Source organism: Amia ocellicauda, chromosome 15 (assembly GCF_036373705.1).
Source record: "Amia ocellicauda isolate fAmiCal2 chromosome 15, fAmiCal2.hap1, whole genome shotgun sequence".
NCBI classification, from domain to species: domain Eukaryota; kingdom Metazoa; phylum Chordata; class Actinopteri; order Amiiformes; family Amiidae; genus Amia; species Amia ocellicauda.
The window spans coordinates 231,569-246,031 of NC_089864.1; the positions used below are offsets into that span (position 1 = coordinate 231,569).

The 14,463-nt window shown below is 40.1% G+C and overlaps 1 protein-coding gene across 1 annotated transcript; it reads right to left on the bottom strand.

Moving 5' to 3' along the window:
• Positions 1-10,245: 10,245 nt before the first annotated feature.
• On the bottom strand, positions 10,246-14,073 carry LOC136771377 (major histocompatibility complex class I-related gene protein). The gene is made up of 4 exons (XM_066723653.1): positions 13,962-14,073; positions 13,245-13,505; positions 12,797-13,075; positions 10,246-10,722 (listed from the first exon to the last, which is right to left on the bottom strand). Exons 1-4 carry the CDS (start codon positions 14,068-14,070, stop codon positions 10,373-10,375), a joined length of 999 nt encoding a protein of 332 aa, XP_066579750.1. The 5' UTR covers positions 14,071-14,073; the 3' UTR covers positions 10,246-10,372.
• Between the last annotated feature and the right edge of the window lie 390 nt (positions 14,074-14,463).

Consider the following 14,463-nt stretch of genomic DNA (forward strand, 5'->3'; position numbering starts at 1 on the left):
AGGAACATTATATATATATATATATATATATATATATATATATATATAATGACATTTCAGACGGACAAATTCATAACGTAATTTATTACAGTTGCCAAAAGAACGAATATACCTTTAAACATCCGTGTATTAATATGGGGTCAAATTAGCGCCATAAGTATCGCATTAATATATGTATATATAGTAAACAAACAAACAAAAAACAAGAAAAAAGTGATGTTGAGATCAAAAATAAAAAAAATCGAATGCACATTTTTTATAATTGTAAACAAAATATATACATATATCGAAAGCAAAAAATAAAACGACAGCATAACTCGCCGCAGCTCCTGCCTTTGCTTGCGATGCTGCGGTCTTTGCTTTCGCGCCAGTTTCTCTGCTTTCGAATTATTTTGTTTCGTTTATGAGTCTCCATTGGACCGTGTTTAGTGGCCGGTTAACTTGCTGCTGCTGGACGTGACGCGTCTGTCCCCCTGAGGACACGAGTCCCCGTCAGAAGAGCAGCTGGACTGAGACACAGGACAGCAGACACATTGTGTCGATATATTTATCATCTCAAGAGCCGCTGCGATCACGGAGACATTACAGTTTAATCCACGGACAGAGACAATGACTGATACAGTTCATATCAGTGCATTAAACACTGATTTGACAGACCGGTTACAATAAACTGAAGGATAATAATGTATTAATATGTATGACAGCGGGCCGGGGTTCAGGCTGTGTGTCAATGTGTGCAGGACAATCCAGACACTGTGAAGGAGAGACGGCATGGCGGACACGGCGCAACACAGCGCAGCCGCGGCGTTAGTTATAGTTCACAAATACTCTTTACTTTCAAGTAAAACTTGACCTGCTTAGTGCTGCCTTGTCCAGAAACATGAATATTGTTCTTTCAGAGCAAAAGCTGCAGAATTCCAGAAATTCTGCTTAAAGTCCAAATTTAGTTCCCGTCTGCCAGTGACAGCTACCCGACTTTACCACGTTATTATTATTATTATTATTATTATTATTATTATTATTATTATTATTATACCCAACTGCTCTCAGCTTTTACCCCTTAATAAAAAGCCACAATCTCAACACTCAAACAACAACCTTTAGTTGTTAATCACATGTACTCAGTCAAAGATTACTGTAACAGGAATGAACAGTTTAAACAATGTTCTGTTGTTTAGTACAACCCACACAGTATTCCTTTCTTTTAGTCTCAGTCTTTAACCCTTCTTATTAGAGAAAGTTGAGAAAAAACAACAACATTTGTTTCTTTTTCACAGTTGAACCTAATGTCAATTTTAAACAGATAACTTATATGTATGGTGGTAGTTCAGTACCAGAAAATAGCAAAGATAAATCAATACATGGTGAAAACATGCTTTTCAATAAAGCTTCAATACTTCAAGATGCAAATATGTGCACGTTTTTTTAAGCAGTCTCGTTTATAAAAGCGAAAGAAAGCAGCAGTCCTGTGTTCACTCGCACACCATTATCTCTAGAACTGATGGACTGTTCGGGCCAGAATCCTACTAGGGAAAATAATCTGGTTTTATTTCCTTTATTATCTTCTTCTATTTTACACAGTAACTCATGGACTAGTTCTCTTTTAACACTCCATGTGTAACCGCACAATTTTCCTTCTCAGTTCAAAGAAAATGATCCACCACAAAAATAAATAAATAAATATTAAAATCCAAAGTCTTGTTCAAAGTTGCCGTCCAGGCCTCCTCTGTATACGCATCCGCAGCCTCTCCTACCAGCAACTGTCACTGTGTCACTGTTAATTCTTAAGTCCCTCGTCAATCGCTCTTTGTGACTGTGTCAGTCCCTCCCTGTGACAGTCTGTCCCTCACTCTGACATTGTGTCTGTCCCTCTCTGTGACACTGTATCATCCTGTTCGTGGGGCTCTTCTCTGTGTGCAGGAGGGAGTGTGCAGTGGCAGAGATACACTGGCATACACACACTGGCTCAGACACTTACTAGCACACATCTACTGCACATCTTGGCAAAAACACACTAGTATAAACACCTTCACTCACTCTGGCACACATACACCTGTGAGCACACACCAGCCCTGACAACATACTGCACTCTGAATGGTCATAATCACACCTCTCGCTAGTTGCCTTCCTTATGCCTCAAATTGTACCCGTCTCTCAATCTCTGTCAACTTGTGTACAGTAGCAGTGAAACCTGCCCCTCTATGTCTGTGTGTGTGTGTGTGTGTGTGTGTGTGTGTGTCTGTCCATCTGTGTGTGTGTGTGTGTCTGTCCGTCTCTCTGTCTGTGTGTGTGTTTATGTGTGTGTGTGTGTCTGTCCATCTCTCTGTCTGCGTGTGTGTTTATGTGTGTGTGTATGTGTGTCTGTCCGTCTCTGTGTGTGTGTGTGTGTGTGTGTGTGTGTGTGTGTGTGTCCGTCTCTCTGTCTGTGTGTGTGTTTATGTGTGTGTGTGTGTGTGTGTGTGTCCGTCTCTCTGTCTGTGTGTGTGTTTATGTGTGTTTGTGTGTGTCTGTCCATCTCTCTATCTGCGTATGTGTTTATGTGTGTGTGTGTGTGTGTGTGTTTGTGCGTGTGTTTGTGTGTCTGTCCGTCTCTCTGTCTGCGTGTGTTTGTGTGTGTGTGTGTGTCTGTCCGTCTCTCTGTGTGTGTGTGTGTGTGTGCGTGTGTGTGTGTCTGTCCATCTCTGTGTGTGTGTTTATGTGTGTGTGTGTGTGTCTGTCCATCTCTCTGTCTGCGTGTGTGTTTATGTGTGTGTGTGTGTGTCTGTTCATCTCTCTGTCTGTGTGTGTGTGTGTGTGTGTGTGTGTGTGTGTGTGTCTGTCCGTCTCTGTGTGTGTGTGTGTGTGTGTGTGTGTGTCTGTCCGTCTCTGTGTGTGTGTGTGTGTGTGTGTGTGTGTGTGTCTGTCCGTCTCTCTGTCTGTGTGTGTTTATGTGTGTGTGTGTGTGTGTGTGTGTGTGTCCGTCTCTCTGTCTGTGTGTGTGTTTATGTGTGTGTGTGTGTGTCTGTCCATCTCTCTATCTGCGTATGTGTTTATGTGTGTGTGTGTGTCTGTCCGTCTCTCTGTCTGTGTGTGTGTGTGTTTGTGCGTGTGTTTGTGTGTCTGTCCGTCTCTCTGTCTGCGTGTGTTTGTGTGTGTGTGTGTCTGTCCGTCTCTCTGTCTGTGTGTGTGTGTGTGTGCGTGTGTGTGTGTCTGTCCGTCTCTCTGTCTGTGTGTGTGTTTATGCGTGTGTGTGTGTTTGTCCGTCTCTCTGTCTGTGTGTGTGTTTATGCGTGTGTGTGTGTTTGTGCGTGTGTGTTTGTGTGTCTGTCCGTCTCTCTGTCTGCGTGTGTGTTTATGTGTGTGTGTGTGTTTGTGCGTGTGTGTTTGTGTGTCAGCTCCCTGGCGGCAGGCCTGTGGGAGGGGCTGTTCATGTACACAGTGTCCCGGCTCAATAAGAGGGTGCGGCTCATGCTGTTCCAGTCTCTGGTCAAACAGGACATCGGCTTCTTCAAGGTCACCAAGACAGGTGAGAGCGAGCAGGGGAGAGGGAGCTGGGTTAATGCAGACGCACTGACTGACTGTAGACCATCACTTCACTCAGAGAGAGAGAGAGGCAGGGAGGGAAAGAGTGAGATCTTAGGGATTTACACCAAGACAGCTTTATCAATCATCCAAATTGACCTTATTGGTCCTTTGACATATTGGAATTTGCTCATTTTGTCTGAAGGTTGGTTTTAACAGACCGCTCATATTAAGGCTTTGTCAAAATCACCATGCAAAAGTCTGTCAGAGGCTATAGTATATTATTTATTTATATTATTATTATTTATAAGATTGAACCATTGACTTGAAGCCTAAATAAATTAGTTTTTTGACTAAGTGTGCCGGGACTAATTTATAACTATTATGTTTATGTTTTACGCAGCACCATACAAGACTTGGAATGTGCGTATGGTCTATAACTTTTAAAAGTGAGGAGTTACCATGCAGACTAACTGTGTAGAACACCTCAATTTTTCCAGTTTTTATTGAAATGTATGCAGTTTAATGTCTCAATGTTCTCTGAAATTAAAGCATAGAATAAATAAACAATTGGAGATAAAAAATAAATCACAGAATCATTTTATTTAACAAAATGTAACCCCTTAAGCTGAAAAACCCCTCTGGTCCCTTAAAAGGCACCAAATCCGTGTGCTTCTGTTTAATCCCATGTGGACTCCTCACTGTTGTGTTGTTTGCCAAGTGTTTGGTAACCCATGAAAGCTGAGACTCTCAGCTTTCTAACAATGTGAACAATTTGGTTTTTATACCCCTCCTGCATTTATGCCCACCCTCTGCATTCTGAAATGAGGGGGTACTTGGTCTGAGTAGGAATACAAAATCTCAGAAAATATTGACAATTGACAACTGATCAAAAAAAGAACAACACACACCCGTAGAGAGCTCAACATGTCAAGATGGAAAACTGTTTACAGTGAACTAATACACAACCATTTTACATCACTGGATCTGAACTTCTCCATTTCTCTATATACTGGATTAATCGTCAGGTTGTTCTGAACAAAACAAGCCTACATGCATTTATTTTAAAAGTACACGTAGAGTCTGTTTTTTGTTGTTGTTATATTTTTTTACCATGTAAAATAATGTGTAGGTTTGCCATAATTATGAAGATTATAATTGGGGCCTGTGTGCTTCAACCACTTAATTTCTGAAAGTCTAATTATTGTATCATTCAAGATATTGATAAGATTTTGGAAATTATGCTTTGTGAAGAGGCCCCAAATTCCTCACCCGTACATGAGGTTACCAAAGAGCACATAATGAGACCAGCTTCTACTGATTTGTAACAGATGCATCTCTCTGAAGACACACAATACAAATTTAGTACAGAATGCATGTTCTAGTAAAAAAAAAGAAGATGGGGAAGTGGGCACACGACCCCCCTTTGCCCATCTAGACATGCGTTAGATACGTGTGGAATATAAATAAAGAAATGGTCACATATGTCTTTATATTTGGGCATAAAATAGAAAACATTGTGTTTAAGCTTAATCAGGAAGATAGTGAGGATCTCATAAGATAGGGAGTTGTCTCCCCCTTATTGGTTCAAAATCACCCTGTCCAGGATATTGCAGTATGTATTTAACATCATGTAAGCTCTATGATTTTAGGGAAGTAAGGACAGAGACCTGCGTGTATTACTTTTCTCCAAGCGGCTTGAATAAAGACTCTGTTTGATTCAATTTACTCTACAGTCTGATTTATTCTGAGAGCAATTAAAAAGGGGATTCTTCACTTTGTATGATTAACACTTACAGAAGCACATCAAAAATAACTGAGTTTGCATATAGAAATACTGGGTATTTTAGCGGACAAAGATTGCCCTTTATCAACATTTTCTGTCAGAGAACAATCATATAGTTATCATATAGTTCTCTAAAAAGCACCGTGGATTAAAATAAAAATTAGCACATTCATTTATGCCACATAAAATTAAACATCATCAGCAAATGATGTTAGGCTGTACTTGGGTTAATCTCTCAATAACTTGTTACATTTCCCTGTACCAAAAAACATTTAACATTTAATAATGTCTTACTGGCATCATTTAAATAACACAAATAAAATGTTACAGTGAGGGAAAAAAGTATTTGATCCTCTGCTGATTTTTTACGTTTGCCTACTGACAAAGAAATGATCCGTCTATAATTTTAATGGTAGGTGTATTTTAACAGTGAGAGACAGAATAACAACAAAAAAATCCAGAAAAAAACGCATTTCAAAAAAGTTATAAATTGATTTGCATGTTAATGAGGGAAATAAGTATTTGACCCCTTGGACTTAGTATTTGGTGGCAAAACCCTTGTTGGCAATCACAGAGGTCAGACGTTTCTTGTAGTTGGCCACCAGGTTTGCACGCATCTCAGGAGGGATTTTGTCCCACTCCTCTCTACAGATCCTCTCCAAGTCATTAAGGTTTCGAGGCTGACGTTTGGCAACTCGAACCTTCAGCTCCCTCCACAGATTTTCTATGGGATTAAGGTCTGGAGACTGGCTAGGCCACTCCAGGACCTTAATGTGCTTCTTCTTGAGCCACTCCTTTGTTGCCTTGGCTGTGTGTTTTGGGTCATTGTCATGCTGGAATACCCATCCACGACCCATTTTCAATGCCCTGGCTGAGGGAAGGAGGTTCTCACCCAAGATTTGACGGTACATGGCCCCGTCCATCATCCCTTTGATGCGGTGCAGTTGTCCTGTCCCCTTAGCAGAAAAACACCCCCAAAGCATAATGTTTCCACCTCCATGTTTGACGGTGGGGATGGTGTTCTTGGGGCCATTCCTCCTCCTCCAAACACGGCGAGTTGAGTTGATGCCAAAGAGCTCTATTTTGGTCTCATCTGTCCACAACACTTTCACCCAGTTCTCCTCTGAATCATTCAGATGTTCATTGACAAACTTCAGATGGGCCTGTATATGTGCTTTCTTGAGCAGGGGGACCTTGCGGGCACTGCAGGATTTCAGTCCTTCACGGCATAGTGTGTTACCAATTGTTTTCTTGGTGACTATGGTCCCAGCTGCCTTGAGATCATTAACAAGATCCTCCCGTGTAGTTCTGGGCTGATTCCTCACCGTTCTCATGATCATTGAAACTCCACGAGGTGAGATCTTGCATGGAGCCCCAGACTGAGGGAGACTGACAGTTATTTTGTGTTTCTTCCATTTGCGAATAACACCTGGGAGCCAGAAATCTTGCTGACTGATAGGGGATCAAATACTTATTTCACTCATTAACATGCAAATCAATTTCTAACTTTTTTGAAATGCGTTTTTCTGGATTTTTTTGTTGTTATTCTGTCTCTCACTGTTAAAATACACCTACCATTAAAATTATAGACTGATCATTTCTTTGTCAGTGGGCAAAATCAGCAGGGGATCAAATACTTTTTTCCATCACTGTATATGCTGTCATTTTGCACTAGTAAAACAGTCAAACATTATATATTTATATATACACATAGTATTTAATATAAAACAGCAGCTATTTCTCAAGGCTGGCATTTACACACAGTTAGGTAAGTGTCATGTAAACACCTTTCTCCAAAATATGTTTTGGGAAGTGCACTCCAAATGGGTCAACTTTGACTTCAATGTGTACCTAATGTGGAATTAGTTTTAATAAAGGTCCTATCACACAAGCAGGAGAAAAGTTTGAGGGCCTTTTATAAACATCATTCCAGTCATTTGTTTTTTTTAAGAAAAGCAGAAAGGCACAACTTCCTCCAATTCTGCTGAACTCCTCAACATCCTTACTTTTACTTTTTACACGATCACATGAGGGCAACATGACTGACTTCATGTCTTAATTTCAGGTTGACAGCAATTATGACAAACGAGTCCAAACGGAGTGGCAGCTCAGTGCTATTGGAATACAGACCGACACACATAGTAACCTGGGTGACCTGGCCTTGTGGTATTGCTTAAAAGTAAAAGAGATCAAAACAGTACAGATTTTTGTTAATTTTTTAATTGTACCTCCTTTTCAATACTATAAAAATACAGGACATAAATACCAAATAACACACAGAATGAACTTACTCTCTCCTTCTCTACACAATCTGTGTAATAAGTTAATACACACATACTTTCTCTTTGTGTATCCAGAGAATAACACTACACATGTAGAGATTAGAAAATATAGACAATATATAGTATATACCTCAAATCCTGAGGTGGAATGAAAAAAAAGGACCATATTAACATGTAATAATATATACATGTGTACATGGACTCTTGGGACAGTGTCTTCAGCCAGAGTATTGTCATGTAAATTATACACCCATATCTTGTCAAATATATACACAGATTCATATACCTTCCTAACTGAGAAGTGTAGGCTTGTGTTAAAGGACTGAAGGAGACAGCTTTGAAGTTCTGTGTTTTACAACAGATCTGTACTCACCAAAGCACGACAGATAACACATCCATGCTGAAGCCCCCCCACTGATATATGGGCTGCCATAACCGTGTCCACAGACACCAGCAGCACATTCACATTGAAGATGTATTTTGTGAAACAAAGATATTCAAGGCACTTTACATATTCCATAGACCAGGGCAACATTCCCAAATACAAACTACATGCTGCTAACAGAAGTGTTACCCAGCTTCTTCCCCAGCTTGATAACAAACAATAAAAGGAAACTTAAAAATAAGTTAATGACACTGAAGTAATTCTACCTCAGAACCAAAAAAACATGAATAAGCCATGTTTGTTCTGAAAGAGCATTGGTATCAGCTATAAGATCATGCTTTGAGGGACTTGAAAATGTAATTGATAGAACTAAAACATGACAATATAGAGAGTTAGAAACTCTAGGTAACATTTGAACCATTTTCACATTCCTCAAAGCCATCAACACCCCCAACACACATCCTGTAGGAATCAAGGGAGAGGAATGGCAAAGACTGCTTCCATTCAGATCTCAATTTTATTACCCCAAACCTGACCAATCAGAAGCTTGGAAGGAAAGAGATCAGAATCTCCTTGTCTAAAGGGTATAAAAACAGAAAATTAAAACTAGCAATTTGGAGTGGCACAATTGGGAGTGAAGAACCCTAGGAGTAGAATTCCAGGAAGACTGGACAGAACTGAAGTGGAAACCCACAAAGCAATCAGAACTTCTCCACCAAAAACCTGAAAGCTTTGCACCCGTCCTGTCTGCAAAACTGACTCTCAGTTAACACACAGGTAGAGTATTTCGTGTACTTGTCAAGGATTAGGTAAATCACAATTACATAAAACCGAGTTGAACCGAGTGGGATCTATAGTGTAGGAACGGGAAGCGTTACTTTTATTTTACATGCTTTGTGCCTCGAGTCACAACTCGAGTATTAGATAGATCTTTCACTCTCTTTTAATAATATCCACCCTGCTCCTCTCTGTCCTATATTTGCAAATACATGTTGTCTATTTACATTTTTATTAAACCTATATCTGTATAAAACAGATAATTCATGCAGATCAACCTCACCTTTAATCTGAGCTCGTATTAGTAAAGTATTGTGGTAACTTGAGTATCAACCCGGCCTTGTTTTCAGAGGACTTAACCGCTGTGGGTTGTATGTGTTGGGGTCACTAGATAATAGGACTTTATTCAGCAATTATTATTTCTTCTGATATTTGATACCAGATAAACAAACCACATTCCAGTTTAAAGTCCTTGGCCAATCGAAAGTACTTACTAATAAAACAATAACAGCAAAATGATAAATTTAAAACAATTAGTCCATTGCAACCTTTTCTCTGTATCATAACAGATCAGCATCCCTTCACTTATCCTTTTACCCCATTATTTACAACCAGTATGACACATGGCCCTGGTAACATGCAACCAAGTCCTCCGCTCCTGCTTAGAGGTCAGTGACAGGCTGGCATGGTTCACTCCCATCCCTGGTGTACAAACATCCGCCTACGAGAATGCAGAGCTGGACTCAATTACATTGTTTTCTCTCAGCAGTTCAGGTTAACAGTTAACAGTCAGATAAAACTCTTCTGTGGATGCTGTGTCTCCAACACAGGGATCTGTGATCTTCATATGAATTTAATTTTTGTATCTGGATCTGGAATGAACACGCGAGAGTACAGAAATAAGTATGAAAATGCTTCACTGTGGGCATATCATTGTTACCATCACTGTAATCCCTGAGGTCCACAGACTTCCAATCCCTATCCTAAAACACTGATACTGACCCCTCCCACTACAACGGACTCCTCCCATTGACAGTGACCCCTCCCATTGCCACAGATACTGACTCCTCCCACTGGCTCACACTGTCACTGACTTCCAAAGGATGTATTTCTCTGCATTATATTTTAAAAAGTATTATACAATTTTTGATATTGGACTGCTTTTCAGAATAAATGAAATAAATACAGCATGTTTCATTTTAACTACAAGACCCCTCAAGAATCCTAAAAATATCTTGCAGAACGTGAAATTCTAATCCTCTAAGCTGTTTTTGAGTGTTTGAGTTAACTAGGCAGACTGCAAAAAAGGTAGATTACACCAGTTGCTTTCATGCATAAGTAGCGCTTTCATGTGTGAGGGGGTTATGAACAAGAAAATAAAATAATATACGTTTCAGGTTTTAAAATATAAATCTCTGCTCACCTGGTTGCAATTTTCTCTTCATGATGATCAATGCCATTACCACGATAGACAACATTACTACTGTTACACCAATTAGGATTTTAAACATGGGTTCAGGAGCTGCAAACACAAGTCAAACTAGGTTACATTTTCAGGAATACTTTTGTTGTCTTGCAACATCCTCTCACCAGTACAGTCCTTCTTCCTCCTTCTATAGCTATATTCATTCTAACTGACATTCATAGTTTCTTTGTAGATCCCTTCCTCCCTCTCTCTCTCTCTCTCTCTCTCTCCCTCAAACCCTCTCTCTTACACCACTCCTTGACGATCTCCTCTCCCAGGTGGTCCACATGGCACGTGTAGGTGTGTCCCTCCAGGTCCTCAGGCGAGACCCTCACACTCTTCCTGACCTGGTACGTCCCGTTCCCGTTGGACAGCAGCTCCCCGCTCTCCACCCCCTCATGCAGCTCCTGTCCATCTCTCTGCCAGGACAGCACCACGTCTTGGGAGGAGAAGCCCGTGGCCAGGCAGGACAGCTCAGTTGTATGAGGTCCAGCACTCTTTTGTATAACATACACCTCTGGGGGGACTGGAGAATAACAGACGGACAGACAGGGGGGTGGCTGTTACACATCACAGAGCTGCTGTTCAGTCTGGCTAAGGGACACATCAAAAACAAGTGACGCATATTAACTCAAACACACTAGAATTAACTGCTAAACAATGAGTAAACAGACAAACTATTGCCAACTCGACTGAGCAAGTAATATGCACTATTATTAATTCCTTTGTGTTAAGGTCTATTCACACTGCATGCGACAAACCTCACCACGACAAATAAAACAGAACTAATTTACAGAGCTTTCATACTGGTTGTGATGCAGCAACGCGACACTGAAGAAAGTGTTTCCAAGTCTGCGATTTTGTGAAAAGCTTTGTGCTGCTCACAACAACAGACACAGAACAATACAAGGAAAACTATGGCATGTTTACAGCACTTCCCGTGTTTCTTCCACAATGTGTCAGACTGTCAACCCAGTAGCTAAAGAAATAGTGGTGTAGGAGTCTCCAATTGACAGAAATCTGAAAGGTAAGTTAATAATAATAATACATGTTTACGATAGTTTAAAATTTCGTTAACAAATAATATGGTAGCTTCTCTGCATGCTCTAGAACCAGCAGATACATTGTACTTACTACACTACTCTACAGTAACTTGTTAGTAACCATCATATATTCATGTACTGACCTGGGAACCGGACACACTGGAGGAATACTTTTTTAATTTACAAATTTAAAATACTTTAAAATATTTTTTTATTTCCTTCATATTATTCAAATGTTTTGCAGTAAAAAAATGTTTATATAACCAAATAGGCTATTACTTTATATGCCCATATAGCTTATTATACGCTGCCTATATGATATTCTGAATTACATGATTACATATAGCCAACATTAACATTACTTCAACTTCCTTGGAAGACATTATTTAACAATGTCAGTGCCAGTGTGAAAGGCTATGCATGTCGCTGTTAAAAAAACGCTTCTTGTCACATCGGGTGTGAATAGACCTTAACTCCTCAGCTGTAAGTATGTTTTTAAATAAGTCTTACTCCACATGGACCAGTGGTTCAGTTCATGATCTTGTTGCCACTGTGAGAGTTACTGGGCTGGACTGAACCTACGTGTGCTACATAGTTGGTGAGATGTTTGAATTTGAAGTTGAATTTGTAATGATTGATGCCTTTTCTCTGTATTTTTGCACTTATGTTGTAAGTCGCCCTGGATAAGGGCGTCTGCCAAGAAATAAAAATAAAAATAATAATAATGTTTACCCCGGATTTGATACCCCGGGCATCCTCCAGGGTGTTTGTGTGCATACTGGGCATTCTGGGAGTTTCCAGTTGAAGCGCTGTACTTGAAGTACATCTTTAACTTAAAAATCCTTATACAATAACCAAACCTATTGTCTTCGATATTTATCACCCATGTTCACAGCAGAAAGACAGAAAAAAAACGACACTGAGAATAATATAAAATTATATTTATATACCTAAATGATCATTTTGAAAGTCAAATTCTAGGCTGGGGACACGGGTCAGTTATGTGGAGATCTGTGTTACAAAATATAGGAGTAACATATGATAAAATTGTTATTGTTCAGAATACACCAGTGGTTCTCAACCCTGCTGGTTTTTGTTCCAACTAAGCTCTCAATTACTTAATTGAACCCTTAATTGAACAATTAACTTCCTTAATCAGAACATTTTCATTATTTTAAACAGTAGAGGTTTAAAGTGAAGTCTAAACTTTTATAAAGAACTTATTATCTTATTAAGGAACCAACTTTTAATTCGTTACACAATTTTAAAAGTCAAATGTAAGCAAATTATTCATCCAATAAGGGTCCAATTAAGTAACAGAGCTCGGTTGGAACAAAAACCCACAGAGTAGGGGCTCCTCCAGGAGCAGGAACCTCTGGACTACAGCAAAAACATTATAAATATAAAAACTGAACATAACATTCATTAATAGTGTGAAATATGACATCAGAACAGCAATCTACATAGTTACTTGTAAATAGCCCTTGTATACATAATATATTATTTCTCTGGATTGTATGACCTGCACCTGAACAGTAGTATCAATACTGGCTCTACCTTTGGTCTCCAGCAAGTTTCTCCCATAGTCCACATATGTCCACAGGGACTTGATGCAGTCCTGGGTGTAGTACTTCTGCTTGTACTCATTCTGGGCTTTGTTTGCCTGCCACTTCAGTTTAATCAGGAAGGCCTGCGGCACAGGGGCGATCCAGCTCTGGCTCCTCAAGTCGAAGGAAATGAAGTAGCGCCCATCATAGCCCCACTGCTCGAAGCCGTCTGTGCGGTTGTTCTTCTCATCCCAGTCACAGCCGTACATCCACTGCAGAGTGTGGACACCTGGGGGAAACACAGCAGAGTTGCACACAGACCGGTTAAAACTTGGAGGGATTCGATTGTATTATTAAAAAGCCTCAAAGGCCCAGACGTCAAGAACAGTAATAAAATGAGCACAAAATGAGGGAAATAAGAACAAGGGTGTCTAGGAGTGAAAACATTTTGTAGTGACCTGCACTGTGGTTGAAATGTTGCATCACCATCACCAAACCCTCCTGCAAGATCAGATGAGCATTATGAGCAGCACCAATCTGGTTCTCCCAGTACTGAGGCCTGTCGCTCCGCTCCATCCAGCTGGTCTTGGGCACCATCCTCTGCGTGTTGCTGTCATAGTAGACAAACGGCTGCCCATCCACCTGCCCCACGATGGAGAACTCTGGGAGCCCACTGACACCAGAGATAGCCGTGTAGAAGTAGCGCAGGGAGTGGGTGGCTGAGGGGAAATAACAGGCCATCGATAAATCAATATTAAACAAATATTCGTCCCCCCTATAAGACAAAAGGCAAGACTTTCTCTCTTTTGTTTAAAAAATAAATTAAACCAGTTTCACAAATGTCTAAGCTTTTAGTAAAATCTCTCATATTCCAAATCTGTAATTGTATTTAATCATACACAAATGTTGGGACACCGTACAGTTTGGTACAGTTTTAGTATATATCTTATGTTCTTATGTTATTTCACTAAACAAAGCGTAAGCATATTTAAAGCGTACGTAACTGGTCTTATTTTCCATGCATGGTGCACGATCAACATCAATAGCACTGCCTGTGGCAATAATATTGGTACTATTATTAAAATGGTACAGTAACCCTCGTATTAATGTTAATGTTAATCATAATAATAATTGTGTCATGCCTGGTCCAAGGCCTGTGTGATGTGAAAACCTACCTGACACAGCGGACTGAACTCCACACAGCAACAAGACCAGCAGCATCTTCTGCCTTAGACCTGCGACAAACCCATGCAGCCACACATTTTCACCTTCATGTGTAATCATGACCTGAATACATTGTACAAGGAACCGGTGACTTTCGCTTTTCTTTTCGTCATTCGCACAAGAAGCTTTCCGAGTCAACTGATTGGCTGAGGGACTCGGTAGAGGTTCTGGCGTTCCTGTGGCGCAGATGTCCGCAGATATGCGCAGATCTGGAGAATCCCACCGCTCCCATTGGTGGAGCAAATGTGCGTAACAGTAATCCTCACAACGGACCGGGAGAAGGGCTGAGCTTTAATGGGGAAAAGCAGGATGTGGTAATGCCTTGTGTTAGCTGTGTAATTAACGTTTGTTTTATCTGGGTTAATTGCATAAATAAATAAATAAATAAATACATACATACATACATACATACATACATACATACATACATACATAAATAAATACATAAATAAA

Excerpts from the sequence above, each read along its gene's own strand:
- LOC136771377 (XM_066723653.1), bottom strand. The coding sequence starts at position 14,070 with ATGATTACACATGAAGGTGAAAATGTGTGGCTGCATGGGTTTGTCGCA. Across the intron at positions 13,506-13,961 it reads AGTTCAGTCCGCTGTGTCAG|CCACCCACTCCCTGCGCTAC; the intron begins GTAGGTTTTCAC and ends ATTTCCCCTCAG. Across the intron at positions 13,076-13,244 it reads ACATTTCAACCACAGTGCAG|GTGTCCACACTCTGCAGTGG; the intron begins GTCACTACAAAA and ends TGTTTCCCCCAG.